This window comes from Centropristis striata, chromosome 19 (genome assembly GCF_030273125.1).
Source record: "Centropristis striata isolate RG_2023a ecotype Rhode Island chromosome 19, C.striata_1.0, whole genome shotgun sequence".
In the NCBI taxonomy this organism is placed as follows: domain Eukaryota; kingdom Metazoa; phylum Chordata; class Actinopteri; order Perciformes; family Serranidae; genus Centropristis; species Centropristis striata.
The window spans coordinates 34676678-34698782 of NC_081535.1; the positions used below are offsets into that span (position 1 = coordinate 34676678).

The window sequence follows — 22105 nt, forward strand, 5'->3', positions numbered from 1 at the left end:
TCACCACGAGGTCGGAGGTCAAACAGGGTGGATGTATTAAGGAAATTAGTTTCTCCCGCTCAGATTCCAATTATGTAAATTAGCTTTTTGGAAGTATCTTAAGTATTCTACCCTTTAGTTTGTTGGTTTTTTTCTACAGAAAGTTTTTCCAAACAGCAGAGCTGTCTGAATCACATCTGTGAGAACTGTAGATCCATGAATGACTGGTATGTGGAGTTATTGTAAAAGCCATAACAGAAGGGATATGTGAAAAAATTCCTCACATTTTCAACCTCCAAACAGAAATACTCTGTTACTCCGACATTTAGCACCTCCTCTCTAACTGTAAGGAGCCCAGAATCAGTCAGTCCTCAGGATTAACAACCATTTCAGTGCATTTTCACCTCTTTATTGTGGTTTTTTTCTCCAGGAACAAAACACAAAAACTTGACATCTTAAGTTGGACCAGAAGGCACTTACAAATAATGTTGTACAAAAAAACATAAAAAGTATGTTATAGTAAACTACAAATAAAAAGTAGACCACAGTTAATTTACAGCATTTTAAAAACATATTTTTAAACCTGAACTAAAACATTTTTGGCCATTTAGGGGCAATGCAACACTGACATTATTACCTCATAAATATCATGTTAGCAGTTGCTGATTGACACATCCAGCAGATACAGAGAGACAGACACATTTATTTGGAGTCGTCTTTCCGACAACCTAACGAATGTCCAATATTCATTTGCCTTTTAGCTCCATTTTTGGTCTCCACCACCCGCTTGATTACCTTGCAAGGAAAATGTCTGCCTAGCTGCAGAAACTATTCTGTCTGTGAGTCTTTGCCACAATGATCCACAACACCCACATGACCCAAAATGAGAGAAAAACGTTGTTGTGTACTTTAGTTTTTGGTTCATGTCCCATCCACTAACATGGTTTATGAGCTGTACTGCAGCCAGCCACCAGGGGGCGATCACGAGGTTTTGGCTTCACTTTTTGGGAGGCCATCCATTTCAAGTAACTCCTTTCATATTCATTTGTAGTTATTTTTATTTACATTTAGTCATTTAGTCATTTAGCAGAGACTTTTATCCAAAGCGACTTACAGGGGAAAAAGGGGAACAATTTTTATCCGACGTCGATGTAAAAATTGTGATAAGTGCAGCTTTTAAGTGGCTGAACATGGAATCCAGAGGTTATTTATTGGCTCTCAACAGGACGTTGAGCAGCTACCACAACAATTTGTTGTTGTCAACAAAGAACAGAGAAGCTGAGATTAAAACAGGCAGAGGAAGAGTGACTTCATTCTGTGGTGAGGACGCCATTACGCCACTATCTTTACACAGTAAAGAGTTGTTTACTGCTGTGTTCATGTTCTTAATGTTGATTTAAAAACCTGCTACCATCAAGATAACATGCATCTACTCTCTCTGGAACACACACACACACACACACACACACACACACACACACACACACACACACCTCTAAAGCTCTAAGAAGACACCATGGTTCGCTTGGTGGAAAGTTTCTCTCAGGTTTAAAAACAGCCTCTTTTTTTTTGTTTGACACATACAAGGTGCCTGCAGCTTCTCACCAGTAGATAAATGAAGTGTAAATACCTGGAACAGCAGGAGGTTTAGTCTTTACAAACCAGCAACATGTGGAGCAGACAGCGTTACGCAATCGCTTCAACTAAAGCTCGTCTCAGAGATGTGATCAGATCAATAATCAATAATGATGGCAGCATCGATCAGAAACTCACCGAAGGAAAATATGATCACTTTGAAGCTTTTATCATCTAAATTGCTATAAATGCAACTCTCAAAAATGAATTCCTGTTTTTTGAGTTGCAATAAAGCATTACAGGTACTTTTACTGCATAAATATTAACCAAAATGCGAAAACATTTTTTAATGAATTTGTGACCATAAATTGAGAGAAATAAGCCTTTTGTGTTAAAAAAAAAAAAAAAAGAGTCTTGGACATTTTATTTGACTTGTGAAAAATGGGAGCTAAAGTGTTGAGTTTATGTTTTTGTTTTTTGGGGGAAATAAAGTGAAATATGTTTAAAATATATTTTCTTGAAGTTTCTGCTGTATGAAATTATTGCTTGACAGAATGAGGCGTCAGTTCTTTTGATCTGATCTCATCATAGAGTAGAATAAACATCTCTTGTTCCTCCAGAAGAGATTCCTGCTGATGTGATTCACAGTAAAAACAGAAAGTGCTGTAACTTCTCCATGATTGGTCCCCTCTACGCCCAGGGTCCCCAGACCCCGCTGGGGCCCGGGTCACATCGGGGGTCTTCGTCGGGGAAGTTTATGGGCGCTGCAGATTTCTGGTATTGGTGAAGCCGAGAGAGGAGAAACTCCACGACTGCGGGGAAGTCAGCGGACACTTCGTTCCTCTCCTCCGGATCTTTCTCTACGTCAAACAGCATGACGGGCTTCAGGGGGTCCGAGCCGGACCGGGTCCTCTCAGAGCTGTTGTGTCCCGGCCGCGGGAACCAAACATCACAACCTGGAGAAGATTTATTATTATATTATATATTATTATTTATAAAAGGTAACAAACCCCCCCCAAGGGGTCACATGACCAATACCACGAAGGTTGCAGGGGCCGGACCAAAACTCTGAACTAAATTCTGCTCAATATTAATGTAATCGCTTTATAAAATACAGTAAATTATCTGGTTTTGAGCTGCTACTGATAGGAATACATGTTATGATGAGACTGTTAATGTGGAGTAAATCAAATATAGCAGTAAAAAGTAGTAAATACTCCAATCACTATATCACTTTAACATTTATTTTAAACACAACTGTAAATGTCCTTTAGCAAGGTTCCTATTGGTGTTTTTGTATTATATAGCTTGTTTTTCATGTTTGTACATTTTCTAGGTGTTTTACAATGTTGTGATGCTTTTAATTTGAAAAGGTGCCGTCCAGTGTAAAACGGGTGCTTTAACTTTGAAAGGCAGTGACAGGAAATAACCGGTAGAACGGTTAAATGAAAAAACGAACGGTAAATAATAACGAGTGCGTAGTAATTCATATAAAGTTGATATAAAGTATCAAAAGGCTTCTATAGTGGCTGACTGACAGGACACAAGGTTTGTTAGAGTTTATTTTATTCTGTCATATATATTAGTGGCTATATTTGTTGTCTTAACTATAGTAAAAGTGCTTGTTAGCTCTAGTGCTAATGATAATGTTTGCTATTTTTTTTTTTCAAAATAAAAGCACTGCGGTTATATTTATTTCTAATTTCTTGGTCGCCCAATGCCCCGGTCTGACATAAAGTGTGTTTCCCCCTCAGACTAAACATCATTATATATATTATATTAGGAGTGGCAGAGACACTGACCCGGGTATCCAGTCAGCAGCTTCCAGTTGGAGGATCGGATGGCGGCGTGAATGGACACATTGAAGCCGGAGCTGGTCCAGGAGCCTCCGCTGACCGTCTGAGCCAAAGGTAACGGACCAGAGCCAGGACCTGAGGAGCAGAGAGGACACAGCTGATCATCATCCATCTTTAAAAATATGTAGAAAAACCAAAAACCTGCTGATTAAGTGGATATTAGACTAACAGTGGCCCTCTGTGGATCCATGTAAAGTAAACCAGGAGGCAGACTGGCACTGATGCCACTGCATACCTGGGAACCAAGGTGTCTAAATAAATAGACCAATGAGAAATAAGAAAGAGCTCTTTCTGTTCTGTGCTGCAGCATCAACAGTGAACAGCAGGAACTGAGCTTCTAAACAATCCTTTTCTTTAAGAACAGACATTGGTGCATGGATTAATTTCCTCAGACACGTGGAACTTTTAAGGGTCTGTAGGAATTTGACAAATATGGTGGTAATGTGGTCAGCTCAGCACCAGTCTGTCCACTGGTGCCAAGCACAATGAATAATTCTCCATTAGTGCAGCTGGGCAGATTTGGAGAAGCGTAATGCAAACACAGAGCAGTCAGAGTTACTAACTGGCATCATTCACCAGCTTCAGGAAGAAAAGTAAAGAACTTATCTTTGTTCTGAGGTGTTCAGACTTTCTGCCACAAGCTATTTCTGCTCTGGTGGGAAATGTCTCCCAGCAGTGAGCACACCTTTTAAAGAAAGATCTCAGGTTCACGCTGTGTTTGACCCCGACAATGTGGTCCTGATTAGACAGATTTCCAAGTAATTTCACTGTCAAAAACAAGTATTTCCTCACATTCTCTGCATTTAGACAACTCCACAGCCACACAGAGCAAACGTTCCCATCGGAGCTGGTTTTTATAGAGTCGATCCCACCACAGCGACATGACTGGAGAATTAAAACATTTCCGATCTCAGCGTTTTCTCCACCACATGATAAAAGCTGTGACATTGCGTTCTTCACTGATCATCGGGCAGAATGACATGTGGGATCTTAATTGTTCTCACATGATGAAGCTGGTTGCTCAACGCACAACGCTCACACATTTACATAAACAACATGCAGAACTCTTCTTCTGAAGAGAAAGAGAAAACTGCTGTAGTGACCTTAGGGCTGCTTATTTTGGTCAATTATCATTATTATTATTATGAACACATTACTTTTGAAACATGCATTTAAAAAAAAATATATATTTTCATCAGTTGTTTTCTTGAATATTAAATATGAAAATAAGAATGAAATGTAAAAAAGAAATATGTACATTATATTTAAAAATGTGTACTGGTGAATTCATTTGGAGTCACAGTCTGCACCATATTTCAACCAAAAAAAGATGTTATGAATAAAATAAATATATATATATATATATATATATATATAACCTGTACATGTTTACATCTACATGTTTAAACATTAGCGCACTTCCACAACTTACAAAAAAATACTATATATTCTATATTAATGTTAATAAATCAGTGTCTCCTCTTCCTCACATGATAGAAAAGTGAAACCAGAATATCTCCATGCAGCAGCTGCCATCTTGCACAAGACTTAAACAAACATCATCGTGGTAAATCAAAAATGACAGAAAACATCTTTGTTTCATTTTTTTTTTTTTTAAAGAGTTTTAAGTTTGGCTAATGTCCCATCTGCTAACATCCAGGGGGCGGGGTTTATAACCTATACTGCAGCCAGCCACCAGGGGGCGGGGTTTATAACGTATACTGCAGCCAGCCACCAGGGGGCGGGGTTTATAACCTGTACTGCAGCCAGCCACCAGGGGGCGAGACACATGTTTTGTCTTCACTTATGGGGAGTTATCAGGTCGTCCCTCTTTATGTACAATTTAGGGCCAAAACCCACTGACAACAAACATTTTGGTGAACTGTTTCAACATATTAATAGTTGGTAACTCAGCAGAGACCAGAAGAAAAGCACCACTGTAAAGGAAATTAAAATTAAATGTGATTAATCACCCAGTTCTACGTGATTTCATGTCAGATCCAGGTGTTCATATAAGCAGGTGGGATAGTTTTTATTTCCAGCTCCTCTGCCACTTGCTTCTTTAAGTCCATTTCTTACATTCATTACTTGCATAAGAGCCTCAAAGCTCATCTGGATCCACAGCAGGAGAATCCACAAGTGGGCTCCAGTAAAAGGAGGGAGGCGAGGAGGAGGAGGAGGAGCAGAAGAGGGGAGGAGGAGCAGAAGAGGGGAGGAGGAGCAGGAGAGGGGAGAGACCCTGAGAGAGGCGAGGGTGGAGGGTGATTTAGGGCTTGGGCCGGGTCCAGGGGCTTCTCCACCAGACGTTAGGGGGACCCCTCGGTGACCCATTTAGCTGGGATCTCTCTTCTCACAGAGCGAGAGGAGAAAAAGGGGGATTTCTGAAAAGCAAAGTTGAAAGGAGAAAGTCTATAAGACGGGACAAAGCTCTTTCATGAGCTAAACACAGAAACCAAAAGAAGAAGCATGAAGGGAGGAAACGTGGAGAGGAAGGGTCTGAAGAGACGCTGAGCGTTAACAGGACCAGAGGAATGCTTCAGGAGGAGCTGTTGAATTAAGACTTTATAAAGAAGTGTTGTTCATCACTGGGTTCTTATTATCCAGATGATTTAGATGCTAATGACCAACAGAGGATAACTAGAGCTCTGCTGGCTTATAGTCGAATAAACAGCCGAGTCTTAAAAATGTGATAAATCATTGATTGGACTATAAATAAACACATTTGTTCAGACAGGCTGTTTGGGTGTTTCCCAGTAATTCTTTGTTTCACTTTCTAGATGAGAGATGAGACGTCAAAGGGGTCGACGTTAGTAACAAACCGACAGGGAATACTGTCAGCTGTAAAGAATGTCTCAAACAGAATGCCTCATCTCCGTCAAACGTGATTCCAGCTGCACCAGGCGGCTGTTTTCAGCTGTTTTCAGCTGTTTTCAGCTCAGATTCAGTCAGAGAATAATCAAGCATTTGGTGACTAAATATCCAGATTTTTTTTCTGGAAGTGGGGGAGACCAAAACAGAGCCAAGGATGCTCTGACTTTAGTTTCACAGGGACTTTAAGATCATGATCCCTCACCCGCTTCCCACCAGTTAACACTACAGTTTGTTATTGAAGCTGAAAATGAAAGCAGATCCCTGTAAAGACTAAAGGTGATTTTAACTATGAGCATCTAATCTTTAGGTGTTAAATAAGTCTTCTATCACACCAGCAGCACACTGCTGAGCTGTAGAAGATGAATGAAACAGAAAGCATCTCTCCTCCTGCAGATCCATTATGTGCCCATTATGGCACATCTGTTAAACATTTCAGCACAAAAATGTCCTCCTCTTCTACCTCGTCTATTTCTGAATGTGTAACTAAAGGTGCAGCATCCTCCAGAAATAGAGGCTCCGACCAGACCAGCACCACCTAATATTAACTGGTTCAGACAAGAATGAGACCACTCCACTGTTTCTGACAGCCAGGAGAGAAAATAGGGCCAGTCACATGACCTGTTTCCTGGAAAACCTCCCTACAATCACACAGTTTAAACTGCGCACACACACACACACACACACACACACACACACACACACACACACACACACACACACACACACACACACACACACACACACACACACACACACACACACACACACACACACACACACACACACACACACACACACACACACACACACACACACACACACACACACACACACACACACACACACACACACACACACACACACACACACACACACACACAGAGAGAGAGCCTCAAACGTCAACCGTCTCAGGTTTCAACACTCTGACTGATTGTAGTTTCAACAGTGACTGATTACAGTTTCAACCTTGTGTTATCAGCATTCCTCAGATAAAAACACAATAACAAATACCATTTTAGTGAGGTACAGTAGTCCAAAAAAGAAGTTAAATGTGAGAGAGAAATCATAAAAACGATGCAGATAATATTCGTACACAAGTGGAAGATGCTTGATTCTAATTAGAGCGGCTTAATGTTAATTAATTACCTTCACAGGTAATAACATGTGTATACATTTTATAAACCCACCAAAATAAAGGGAGAGCCACTGATAATAATCCAGACAGCATGTGAGACTCACCTCCAGCCAGACTCCTCATAAACTCTTAATCTGCTCAAACAAATCTCAAACACTCATAATAAACGTAACGTGGATTCCTAATATGAGTTGAGTGGATTGTTATGTAACTGGTGCTATTCTGAGGCCCCAGCCTGCTTTCACTTGACTTAATTGGATTCATGATGTCTGCTGTGTTTGTGAATACGGCTCAAACAATGAGCCTCTTGATGCTTGTTGGGGAGAGAGAATTACCAAGTTAGAAAAGAAGGAACGTCATTAAAGACGTGAACACAGAGAGGAACCAGGAGGTTCATCACCTCATGCTTTATCACATTATCATCACTGGAACATGAAGAATGTTCAAAGATCTCCATGTGTCCACTGGTGTTCAGTCCAGAGACCTGCAGCTGAGGTTCACTAATAATTAACTTCATTGCCTGCAGGAGTTAATGGTTGTCAGCCCCATGACAAACTGGTGACCAGTCCTCTCCCAGTGAGCCTCCACTCAAACCCTCCAACCAGCCTGCACACCATTTATAGATACAAGAGTTTATTTCTCATCAACAGCTGATTCCAGAGGCTGGAGCAGCTCAGGCTGAACGCCAAAGTGAAAATATTGGTCATATTAATTCTTATTGATCATAAGAAACTAGAAGACATAAGGAATCCATTGGGACCAACCATGTCATGTCGGGAAGAACAAACTGACATGAGGGTTTAAAGGGGTCCCTTGACCTCATGACCTCATGACCTCATGATATCTGAATTAAACTGAGTCCCCACCAATCTCCTCTTCACAGACACGCCCACTTTATGATAATATTATACAGTTTAGAATCAAAAACATGCCATTTTCTCATAAAAATGTGTTATTTTCACCGATTGTATTCTAATATTTCTGCATACTGGGGTCCCTAATCTGTGGTTTGCATGAATCGTGTATTCAATGATCCCAATTTTATTCATGTGTGATGCTGTTGGTCCCCATAGTACTCTGCTAATTCTTTGGTTCTGTTAAGTGTTAGATCATTTATCTGGTTTGGTAGACTCCCCTTTATTGCAGTGTAGCCATTTCATTGTAGTGAGAGAAAAAAAGTGAGATTTAGTTTGTCTTCAGTGTATAAAATGAGCTGCTGTGACCTTGAGGATAATCACAGCCTCAATAAACTTCACAACCACAAACTAGAGACAGGGGGCTGGAGTGGAAGCCTACATCTCTTTAAGCTAGTGTCAAATGATCGGCATGCTTTTCTCATTTATATTATTCTCAAAAAACAAACAAACAAACAAACATGTAGCTGCACTGGTATGAAATAAACTGGATGCAAACTTTTTTCCCAGATTTACATGAAGAGGTGAAATGATCTTGGCCTGTTGGCGGTTAATCTCTGCAGCCAATGTTTGTATTTCACAAGATCGTATTTCAAGATTGACGTCAGAAACCTCTCTCCTCAGGTCTGGATGAGATGCATAGACTGAGCATACACACCTACACAGTCAGGACCATGAAACTCCTCCTTGTTTCTGAGGTATTATAGCAGGCATGTCCAAACTATTCCACAAAGAGCTGTGTGGCTGCAGGTTTTGGTTCCAACCAAGCAGCAGCACCAGACTGGACTCAGTTAATCAACTGATCTCAGTCTTCAGACAGCTGATTGGTCAAACGGTGAGCTTTTGCTTGGTTGAAACTAAAACCTGCAGCCACACGGCCCTTAGTGGAATAGTTTGGACCTGCCTGTATCAGGGCTGGTGTGTTGTGATGGACGTGAACTCACATGGAGCGATGTCGACGTAGAGAGGGTCGATGTTGTGCAGCAGCTCCAGTCTGGGAGAGGCCAGTCCTTTACTGCAACATAAAGGCAGAGCACCTCTTAAACACAACCAACACACACACACACACACACACACACACACACACACACACACACAGCACGTCTGACTCACGCACTGTAAAACCCTCTGGGATCAGAAAATCTAAAGCAGCTGGCTGTTGTTCGTATGCTCTGACCACACGCCACCACAGAGAAAACACTCTGCTCTCCCTGACCACAGGCTCTGATAACACTACTAGAATAACTCTAACTGTAATATATATAACTACTGTTCTGGGTTGGTGTCATTCTGACCGGCTAGCTGTCAGCCTGCTGTTCCTGCAGCAGGCGAGCCAATTAAAAACAAAATGAAAGTGTAAAGGAGAGAAAACAAGCAACAGTTTGTTGTTCTGCTCACACAGCAACAGCAGCAGCAGGCGGCGGTCAGCTGACCAGCGGCAGCCAATCAGGCGGAGGCTGGCAGCAGTAGTAGTTAGCGGTGGAGGCTAAGCCTTGATTTTCTGCTGCAGCCCTCAATTTCACCTCCTCACTGTGTCCACATTTAGTTTACAGATAGAAAGTGTCAGTCAGACGGAGTCGCTGACAGCCTGAACACATGAAAACAGGAAAACACGTTCATATGACTTATTACATTACTAACAGCTTGTTGGCAAAAGATGTTATTGGTTATATCACGTATAAAAGAATTACAACATCTTAGTCACATAAAAGGATTTGCAGCTAAACTAATAAGCTGATCAAACATGTTTTCCTGCAGCTTTAAACAAGTTACATTTAGAACTTTTGAACCTTCCGACAGGTTTAAAAGGTTTTATTTGGACAAAAAAAAAAACACAAAAAATACAACATTTATCACAGCCAGAAAGTATAAAAATAGAAATTATTGTTTGATTTTTACATTTCCTAAATCCATTGAATGAATCATGTGTGACAAACACTTCCACCAGGAAAAATAACCAAGACTAAGATTTAAATAGTGATAAATCATCAAAATCTCTTCATTTTATTTTACGTGTTGTTTGACAAACCGGATCCTGTAAAAACATTCAGTTCAGTGCAACATGACTACAAGTCATGGGACAGAATACAGTACGACTTGGACTGCAGAATATTTACACAGAGCAGAGGAGAGAGGACAAGACAGTTTTGTGGTTGTTGTGGCTCCCTACCTCATTTAAATAATTCCATATTTGAATTTTAAATATTGTTGTATGTTGACTTTTTCTCTTCTTCATATTTTCTGTTTATGTTGTTGTTTTTGACTCAAAGTACTTGTTTCCTTAATTGATATTTATATTTAGTACTTTGTTCTTATGCAAAAATACACCACAGCAAAATCCTTGATTGTGAAAACTTACTCTGCAATAAAAATGATTCTGATTTTTATTCAGGGTGACCTTTACATATTTTGACTAGAAGTTAATGCAACTTTATCAAGGGTAACTTCACAATCCAATCCATTTTAATTCCCGTAAACATCACATTTAATACATTTTAGGATATTTTGCACCCTAAAATTCAGATTATTTTATTATTGAGGACTTTTTAAGGACCTGCAGGCGTTCATGATCCTGAGATGGAGGAGGATCTGGGGGGAGAAAGGGATGGAAGGACTCAGATTTGTGTGAGAATGACTGATGGAATTTCCTTCTCTTTGAGCTCCCATTGCCCCACTAACAAAGGGGTTATTGAAGGAGCAGAGGCTCCTACAGGAGGAAGACAGTAGGGAGACAGGCAGAGGGAGCAGGAGGAGGTGCACATGGGGAGCAGGAGCAGAAGGAGCAGGAGGAGGTGCACATGGGGAGCAGGAGCAGAAGGAGCAGGAGGAGGCGCAGAGAGAGGGCAGGCTGTCAGAGAGCTGGATCACTCACACTGGAAACTCAAGAAACAAGTCCCAGCTGTTTTAAAATCTGAGTCCCAGCTGTTTTAAAAGGTATTTACATTTTTTTTGGTTTATTTTGGTTGAAAGGACGCTACTCTTTATAGAAGCCATGTTTGCCTGGATTCATGATGTCCAGGATTACAATCAATGATACTGGTTAAAGCTGGATTGTTGTTTTTTTGTATTTTATTTGTTTTCTGATCAAATGCATTTGACCAATTATTCCTAAACATTTAATCCAAATGGCTATAATTCAATGGTTTGATTCTACAAACTGTCTTTTAAATTTGTGCTGCACTTTTCTAATGTATTTTGTAATGTATTTTTACTGTTAAAGTTGTTGTAGGACTGTTGAGTATTACTTGTTGGAATGTTTTGACCCCAGGAAGACTAGCGAACCGCCACGGCTCAAGCTAATGGGATCCTTTAATAAAACAATAATAAAACAAACAAACAGCTGAATATCCCACCTGATGGCGTCCCACACGTTGAACCCGTCCAGTGGCTTGGTGCCGTTGGTGCTCCCTCCGGCCAGGCCGACCAGCGTCGGCAGCCAGTCAGAGATGTGGATGAGCTCTCGGCTGACGGCTCCGGCGTGTTTCAGCAGCGGGCTGGACACGAAGCCCACTCCCCGGACCCCTCCTTCCCACAGAGACCACTTCCTCCCTCGCAGGGGCCAGTTACTGCCACCAAACAGAGTCTGACCTCCGTTATCTGAGGACAAACATCAGGAAGGAGAACAGAAACATTAAGATAAAGGCATGAAGAGGAGATCTGTTAGTTTACTGAGAATCTACAGACACAGAGAAACCAAACCAGTGTATGAATGCAGAATATTTCACATAAAGCAGGTTTCTCATTCTGGAGAAGAGGAGAAGAGGGAATAGGACAGAACGGAGAAATAGCTTTTAAATGTTAGTTTTTGTAGCAAACATTTGATCCTACAGACAGAGAGAAGACAAAACAAACCGACTGCTAAATAACAAGCTAATAAATATTGTTTCCACTGAAGGGAACGCTATGCCACCAAAAGTTATAATAACATACAGTTGTTAGCTGCAGAGATAAGGGACTGAGGTCATTGTGACTCGGACTAGAGTCGACTCAATCACTGTTTTGATGATATGCAACTTAATTTGAATGAAAATAAATGATTTGTGACTTGGAAGTTAAAGACTCATTACTTGATTTGACTTGAAAGAAACACCAACAAGTCATTTGAGTCCTAGTTTTCATGTTTTCAGTCTTAATTTTAAATGTAAAATATTAAAAATGTCTGTGAAACGTTTCCCGTTCCTCACTTCCATCAAACGTCTTTATGTCATTAAAGACTCATTCAGGTCAGAACGAGTCCGTCCAGAAACAATCTGTTCTTCCTGCAGAGAGCTAACGTTAACCTGATAATGATTTATATTAGGGCTAAAAGATTATCATGATATTCCTGACGATATAAAATTCTGAAAAATATATAGAAATATCTAAAATGTAGTCTAAAGTGCAAATCTCAACAGTTGCCAAATAAAAACAAATTACTCTTGACTCTTGAGTATTAGCAAATAATAAAAAATAACCATAATCACCCTCGGTATATTCAGTGTGTGTGTGTGTGTGTGTGTGTGTGTGTGTAAGTGTGTGAATGTCTCAGGGGACGCAGAGCTGGTTCAGATATGCATTTTTTTACCCATAAAAAAATATATACTGGTATAATGGGGAAGGATACGATATGGCCCACCCCTAATTGATCACCGATCAATAGAATAAAATGCATTGTAACGTTACATTTCTGCAAACTACATTGAAACTCAATCTCTACGTTAAGTTATGTTTCAGTTAAGTATAATTTTTGCACATCATTTAATTCAGCATTAAATGGCCGTTATATGTTGAATAATTGTTTGTTTTTTGTAAAGGAAAACTAATTAATATTAACAAAAACAAAAACATACACACACGTATGTGATGTCATGTTGATCCTAGAGGACATCAGAATGCTGAAGGCCTTCTGGGACCATGAATATCTGTACAAAACTTACGAAATCCATCCAGTAAATCATCTACAATGTAAGACATTAAATTAAAACAATACAACAATCTCCATCCCTGTGATGGGAAATCGGTATTTCCCATCACAGGGATGGGAAATACGATGGTAAAACACCATCTGTTAACTTTAACTCACGTTGTCAAGTTCTTCAGAAATTTCCACGACAATCCGCTCATCTCCCCTTTACAGAGAAATACTGCAGCATAATGTCCAACTATCACACACACACACACACACACACACACACACACACACACACACACACACACACACACACACACACACACACACACACACACACACACCACACACACACACACACCCACACACACACACACACACACACACACACACACACACACACACACACACACACACACACACACACACACACACACACACACACACACACACACACACACACACACACACACACACACACACACACACACACACACACACACACACACACACACACACACACTTCTACTGTCACCGTCCCAGTAAGCCGGTCCAGTATAAACACAGATGACCAATCAGTAGCCAGCAGGCCTCTGTGTGTCATGTGAGTCCAGGAAGTAGTCTGTGCCGATCCTGACTGTCCTGGAACAGACAGCCTCTCCTTAATGCGTTTCCAAGCTGTTTGGCTCTCAACAGGCTGATTCTTTCTTTCCCAGCTTCCCGTTCAGTTTCACCTAAAGCCCTTTTGCCTTAATTTGCTTACAGTAAAGTCCCGGTGAGGCAGAAACTTTCATCATGGAGGAATTTGAAGATTTTGGCTCATTTATTCCCTGATGCGTCTGACACATGTGGGTCAACTACAGCAGCTGGAAAATGACAAAAGCTTTATTGTAGATGTGACTAATAAAGCCATCGATAAACCTCAAACAGACTCTTTTTCGGTAAGTTATGTTTATAACCTATATCCTGCTCATGCATTACATAACCAGAGCATCACATCTGACACAGGAGGAAGCAGGAAGTAGTTTAGTTTCTCCTCAGTTTGCATCAGCAGATTGAGAGTCTGCCAGCATCTGGCTGCTGAATCCTTCAGTCAGAGAAGAAGAACAATGAAAACAGGCCACCTACCTCGCTCTTTACTTTCACAGCATTGTTCCTGTCTCATAATTACCCTTTAAAAATAACTAAAAATAACCCTCAAAGCACTTACCTACTTCAGATGAAATTCATTAACGTTCCACATGTGGAACCGACAGCAGGCTGCACATGTTTAGATGCTGCTGCTCGCCTCGTTATGTTCTTCATCAACAGAACATATATATTATATTATTATATTTATTAAGGTTCAACATGAACGGAGACCCCAGTGGTAGTTATAAGTCAGTTAAAATGTTCCTTCAGTGTGATTTCTGGATGTAAATCTACAAATCCAGTTTGAAAGAGAAACCCTGCGAGAACAAATCCAACAGAAGACTGCTCCCTAGTGGACATGCAGAGTATTACAGGAGCTCTGGGCTCTCCTCCTCGTCTTTATAAAGTCATGGAAAAAACATATTACACCGTTTTTTTCTACAATTTCTTGTTCATTTGTATGTCTGGTACAACTAAAGGTGCATTGTTTGGACAAATATAACGATAACAACAAAAAGAGTTTAATTTAGGAGCTGATATCTAGAGATTTAACATGGATTTATTGATAATAACCAAAATCATTATGATGAAATCCATGGAAAATCTCTAGATATCAGCTCCTAAATTAAACTCTTATGAGTCATTTTTGTTGTTATCATTATATGTGTCCAAACAAATGAACCTTTAGTTGTACCAGACATTAAATGAATAAGAAACTGAAGAAAATAAAGGTCTAATAACTTTTTCCTTGACTGTATATATATTCTCCCACTGTGTCCCCTCATTATGAAGCATCTCCTCTCATTGTTCTGCAGATCAAACCTAGTTTAACCTGATTAAATATCCACAGCTCTCGGTCATTGCAGCTTCTATTTCCATAATATTAAAAACTAGATGTCACCAAACTTCTTAACACTAAACCAACTGAAAACTGAAGTAGTTCTCTCTAAACTAGTCACAATAACTACAATATCGACTTCTTCTTCTTTATAATGTCAGCAACTCTTTGGCCAACATGTTGTGTAATGTGACAAACAGCAGGTTTTACAGACTATTATAATCATGTTTTCACAGTGAACTACCTAATGAACAGAAATAAAACATCATTTCTGCTCTGTTACTTTTATGTTAAATGCAGAATGTATCATGTCAAACTCTGCATGATGCCTGTCTGTATATTTCCCTGTTCCTATTATTGTTGTACCTGTAAAGTCACTATTTCTTGTTTTTGCACCAATAAAAAAAACACATGCAGGGATATCTGTTTCTCGTGCCTCCCTCCTATAAATAAAGCATGTTAGCTAACCTCTGATGCTTTAACTGAGTGAACCTGAACTCCTCTCAACCCTTTAAAGTCCCTTTGATGCACACAGAAAATGTGGACATAAAATGTAATTGCTCTTTATTTAGCACTCACTGATTCAGTTTCTATCCTGGCACGCTATAAAAGAGTCACATTGAGACGGACAATAAAAGCTCTGGAAAATATCTAAGTATTCCCAGAGGTGTTCAGCTGATTATCCTATTAATGTGATAAAGTAAAAGCTCTTTTATCATGGCTTTCCTTTGAAATGGTCGAGGTAACTTCTAATGAAGGAAAACCATCCAGAGCTTCAACAATCTCTCACATCTTAATGTTTTTATGAGATTCCACAGAAGGTAAACTGATCATTTCCTTGATAGAGAACATACCTGTAGAGAACACCAGGACCGTGTTGTTCCAGAGTCCTGCCTTCTGCAGAGCCAGAGAGATGTTTCCTACGGCCTGGTCCATGGCCGCCACCATGCCGGCGTAGCGCCGCCGGTGGGCGTCTGTGATGAAGCTGTAGGGCGCCACGTAGCGGTCGGGAACCTGCAGCGGAGAGTGGACCGCTTGCAACGCCACGTAGAGGAAGAGCGGCTGAAAGATCAAAGATTCAGAAACTAAACTACCTCAGTAAATCAAAGTACAGTAGCATCCCTGGCTGTGTCTTGGTGATACTGGGCTGCTCCAACAGTTCATAAACTCCCTCTGCTTTACAACAAGCCCTCATGTTCGGTTTGGCCATTGCAAAACGAGCCATCCTAAGGAGGAAGTCCGCTTCCCCTCCCTGCTTCAAAAGGTGGCTGAATGATCTGGTTTCCTGTTAATTTTTAGAATTGATTTTAAACTTTTGTTATTTGTTTTTCAGGCCGTTAATGGACTGGCCCCATCTTATCTGTCAGAGATTTTAACTGTTCGCAATTGTGGCAGAGCCCTGCGCTCTTCGGGTCAACTTCTCTTAGAGGTCCCGAGGACACGGCTTAAACAGTGGGGCGATCGGTCTTTTGCCGTCGCTGCTCCAAGGCTGTGGAACAAACTGCCCCCTGACATTCGTTTCACTTCTGATCTCAGCCTTTTTAAATCAAAGTTGAAGACCCACTTTTTTAGGTTGGCATTTAATTCTGCCAACTCTGTTTCTTAGGTCTACTCATTTTGTTTGTTCCTTTCTATGTATGGCTATGGTCTATGGCTCGTACTACCTTGCAGCACTGCAGCACTTTTATTTTGTACTTATATGTTATGCATGTGTTATGTATTGTTTTTATGGATTTCCTGTGAAGCACTTTGGGTACCTTCTGGCTACTGTAAAGGGCTATACAAATAAACTTGATTTGATTTGATTAATACCTCGAGGAGGTTTGATTTTCTTTGTCTAATTCTCATGATAGGTTTAAAAAGATCTGGGGCCCTTTTATTGAATACATTAGAAAAGATAAACCTCAAACTGGGACCTGAACACATTGCTTTCTTATTTTTATTTTATTAAGTAATTTTTTTTTTTATTATTGTATTATATTGTATATAAATATATGTTATATATATTGTATATTTTTTCTTGATATGTATCCGGGCCCTTTTCATTTCATATGAGTGGACAATTGGGGACATTTTGTTGGACCGACATGTTTTAGTGCACATTTTCTTTTTACGTTAATGAGTAAGTGGTGGCTGGCTGTCTGTTGCTTCTGTTTTGTTTTATCTGTTTGTTTACTTTTATTTTATTTATTTTTTTCTCTGTTGGGTTTTTTCTATGTTTCTTGTACTGTATGTGTCTGTATATATATATATGTGCCAAAACTTTGCATAAATAAACATTACAAAAAAAAAAAGTACAGTCGTATCCATAAAAAGTGCTTATTTGCCCAACACTAGCATATTATAACCTTTAACGTAGGTTTTATATATATATATATATATATATATATATATATATATATATATATATAATATATCGTAAGGTTGTCAAAATTATCGATACTCAAAAAAGTATCGATACTAAAACGTATCAGGATACGATATTCATTTTCAAAAACGCGATCCAACAACTTATCAAGCAGCTAAACCATACAACCTCAAAATATTGTTCTAATTGTTATTGTTTATTTTCTGCACTACCTCAGACCTGAAGCTTGTTATCATAGTTGCAGTTTCTTTTTGCACAACTGTTTCTTATTATAAATATTTAACCTGTGGTTCTGTTCATTTTTACATGTTGCATTTTTCTTGTTAATAAAAAGATTTCTGTTAAATTTTGGGGTCTTTGTTTTGATCCTGGTGGTATCGAGTATCGAATATTTTATATTTAGTATCGGCATTGAGTTGAAAATTTTAGTATTGTGACAACCCTAATATATCGTAACTTGTTAGTTAATAGTTGTCTGTTTTACTCTCTTTTAGTTCCGTTTTGGTCTCCACCAACTCCTGAGGAAAATATTGTAACTGTTTCTGTTGTTTAGCAGGTTGTTTACAGTTTTACAGCTTCCTCACTGAGCTTAATACGGACTACAGACGCTTTAAAAAGTGATTGTAGTCTCACTTTAATTTGCAGTTACATTGCAAAGATAAAGCTTGATTGCCTTATCATCATTTCCTGCTAGAATGCATCTGCAATGTCATCTCTTTTATCAGTCTATGAATGGGACACAGCCAGAGAAACACAGAGAACATAGAACTTCCTCTGTTCCTTCTTTAGACGGGTTCCGTTGTTTGGAAACTGAAATCAGGATTTCCTGCTTGACATGGTGAAACTCTGTGTCCATGTGTGTGTGTGTGTGTGTGTGTGTGTGTGTCACCTTGTTAGCGTTGTGTTGTTGAATGATGCTGGTGGCCTTCTGGCTGAACAGCTCAGTGGAATAATCTCCTTTATATGCAGTGGCCACTTCTTCTCCGTCCCGCAGGTCCAGAGCACAGCGAGTGATGTTCAGAGCCGCGATGGGAGAACAGCGGACATGAGTGAAGTAATCCTCGCTGCCCGTCAGGTAGCCTGGAGCACAAACATCACATATTAATGTGGAAGAAAACTGCATCCATAGAATGAAAAGGGCTTTATTAGGGCCTCGGGGCAATCTCCCCAGCACTGGTCCATACTGGTCCCATACTGGTCCCATCCAGCAATATCTGTAGGGACCAGTGCTGCACTACTGTTATACTGTGGATTTCTTCTTATTCCTCTTCCGGACGCAATTTCGTCCCGCTACTAGTCCTACAACTTGAAGAGTTGCAGGACAAATTATATATCAAAACGTGCGGTTTGATCGGGATCGGTGCGCTATTACTTTTCTCTACAGAATACGAATTTTTTGCGACGTAAGTCGCGAAAAACTGCCCAAAATTTTGCATTGAAGTGAATGGGACGGCCGACAAAAAATGAGCGAAAAAGAACAATAATTGGAGATTTTTAAACATCTACTTCTCCGGCATAATTTCACCTAGAGACTCCATTTAAACTTTAAACAGTAGACACAAGTCTTGTGTATCGGTGTATTAATCCACGTTTCGATAGGTCATATAGTTTTTTATCAATCCCTGTTCAATGACCATGATCATTTTTGGAGAAATTCTGAGATTATAATGGGTGTGTATTGCACGGAATGTTCGTGTCACAGTGTGTGACATCATCACCAGAGTGTAGAGGGAGAGAAAAAACTGTCAAAAAATAAATTTGAAAACTGCGCTGGAAATTGCAGTCTGTCTACCTCTGCTGTCACTGGAACAGGTGTCAGTTAATTCTGTTGATTGCTTTTGATCTTTGATCTGATTACAGTAACAGATACACACACACACACACACAATTTTCTAGTTCTAAATGAAATATACCAAAGTACGTATCGAAGCCGCGGCGGGTGGGCAGGCAGTCCTTCTTGTACATGCCCAGGTGCCACTTGCCCACCATGTGGGTGTTGTAGCCCGCCTCCTTCAGCAGCTGGGGCAGCAGCTTCTCCTGCAGGGGAACACAGTAGGGCTGGCAGGGCCAGATGATCTGGTGCTGCATGCCCGTGTGGATCTGAGAGGTGAGGGGTCAAAAACACAAATGCATCCTGTTAGGAAATAAACATGCATGAAGCAACATGTGAGAAGAGCAGAAAGGGAAGCAGCAGCGTCTGTGGCAACACTGATGCAAACAAGTTCAAATAAAAAATAACTTCTGTTCTACTTTCCACCACATATTTTCCCTGGAAAGTTCTTCTAGACACGGAGAAGTGTCCAAACTGAAAGTCAGGTCTGGAGTTTACTCGTCATCATGATGAAGAAGAGCCTCGTGCTTTTTATAAAAAATAACTTTATCTGACAACTTTAACTATTTTTTTTTATGCTCGAAAATGTAACTTCAATATAATACTCAACTTTGCCAAAAGTACATAAAAGAGGGACTCAGTATTGGAAGAAGTATTTAGATCTGTTACTTCAGTAAAAGTACTAATACCACACTGCGAGTAAAAGCCCTGCATTCAAAACCTTTAATGTATCAGCATCAAAATGTACTTAAAGTATAAGTAAAAGGATTGTTCTCACTCAGATTGTTTTATATAATATATCACTGAATTATTCTTTTTGATTCATTTATGCCAGCAGCATTTTACTGTTGTCAATGTAGGTTCATTTTGACTACTTAACATTCTGTTATGTGATTTTATTTACCAAAATGCATTATTATATTATCATGTTTTTCATGTTAAATCTTGAAATGAAAAGTAACTAAAGCTGTCAGCTAAAAGCAGTGAGTGCAGGAGTAAAAAGTCCAATTTTTGCTGCTAAAACAGGGATGGGCAACTGGAGGCCCGGGGGCCACATACGGCCCTCACCCTCACCTGAAGTGGCCCTCAGTGCAACTACATGCATTTGAGCATGAAATCTTAAAAGTGCAGCGTAAAAATGCACAAAATTCTGCTGTTCTTGCACTGAAAAAGAAAGAAATCACAGTAAGTGGTTATTTTTTATTTGCTTCAAACCTTTTGTATTCCTATTTATACTGTTAAACATGCATTTGAGCAGGAAATCTTAAAAGTGCAGTGTAAAAATGCAAAAAATTACTTCTTGCAATTAATGTTGGTCTGCTGTTCTTGCACTGAAAAAAAGAAATCTTTTGTATTCCTATTTATACTGTTATACATGCATTTGAGCATGAAATATGTTGAGTTACTGCACTGTTAAATGTGTAAACATATTTAAAATGTCAGTTTCATCATATCTGGTTCAGTGCACGCTCCTATATGTGGCCCTGAGGTAGTGAACATGATAAACTGAGGCCCCCTGCAGCATTTAAGCTGCCCATCCCTGATCTAGAATGTAGAGGAGTAGAAGGATTAAGCTACATAAGTAGAAATATTCAAATAAAATACCTTAAAATTGTACTTAAGTACAGTACTGGAGTACTTAGATACATTCACCACTGCTTTTATATGCAGGACTCTAACTAGTAGTGGATCCAGGCAGCAGGACCTGGTCTCACCCATAGACTCCTATGAGAGTGAGACCCATAAAACAGGTCTCACCCATAGACTCCTATGAGAGTGAGACCCATAAAACAGGTCTCACCCATAGACTCCTATGAGAGTGAGACCCATAAAACAGGTCTCACCCATAGACTCCTATGAGAGTGAGACCCATAAAACAGGTCTCACCCATAGACTGTATATGAGAGGTCTCACCCATAGACGGTATATGAGAGGTCTCACCCATAGACGGTATATGAGAGGTCTCACCTGGTACCTGCCGGTCATGAGCTGGTTCCTGGAGGGGGAACACAGCGGCTGGACGTAGTAGTTCTCCAGGCGGACTCCCCCGGCAGACAGCTGGTCCAGGTTCGGGGTCCTGATCTCGGAGCCATGGTAACCGACGTCATTCCAGCCGAAATCATCCGCCAAGATGAACACGATGTTGGGCTGCTGAGCCGCTGAAACCCCGGGACAGTTACCGAGGAACACCGCCAGGACCAGCCGGTAGACCAGCTGTGATGTCTCCATCATTAACAGCCAGTTAGTCACAAAGTAAACAAATACGGTTGTCACGTCGGTTTTAACGGCAGAGAAAGACAAACATGGCGGACAAGAGGCTGTCACCAGAACATGTCTTAGTTATAAGAAGATAAACAGGAAGAACCGCTGAGTTATAAAAGTTACAGTGGTTTTTAACTGTTACTTCCGTGTTCAGCAGATTAAAAACGTTGCTCGACAGCAGCAGCCAATCAGATGACTCGAAAAACAGCCAATCACGTGAAAGTACGAGAGGCGGGGTCCCTACATCGGAAATGTTCGGAAGTGTTCGGAAAACGATACTTTTATTTCCAGATGGGTGAAGGAATGATTTCTTGATGCTGTTGCTATATTAATACTTTTGAGTTTTATGTGTTTGTTTGCATGCTTTTTATATTTACTGTGTTTTATTTATAATTTTAGATTAATTTGTTTAAACTGGTTTTGTGATTGCTTTGAACTTTTCTGTTTCTCTTGACTG

General features: G+C 40.1%; 1 protein-coding gene across 1 annotated transcript; it reads right to left on the minus strand.

Annotated features, from left to right (window-relative positions):
• Positions 1 to 1959: 1959 nt before the first annotated feature.
• Positions 1960 to 21697, minus strand: LOC131991970 (arylsulfatase B-like). The gene is made up of 8 exons (XM_059357284.1): positions 21355 to 21697; positions 19469 to 19655; positions 18445 to 18635; positions 16042 to 16249; positions 11684 to 11927; positions 9275 to 9345; positions 3357 to 3485; positions 1960 to 2510 (listed from the first exon to the last, which is right to left on the minus strand). The coding sequence occupies exons 1-8, from the start codon at positions 21616 to 21618 to the stop codon at positions 2245 to 2247; spliced, it is 1560 nt and encodes a 519-aa protein (XP_059213267.1). The 5' UTR covers positions 21619 to 21697; the 3' UTR covers positions 1960 to 2244.
• Positions 21698 to 22105: the final 408 nt, after the last annotated feature.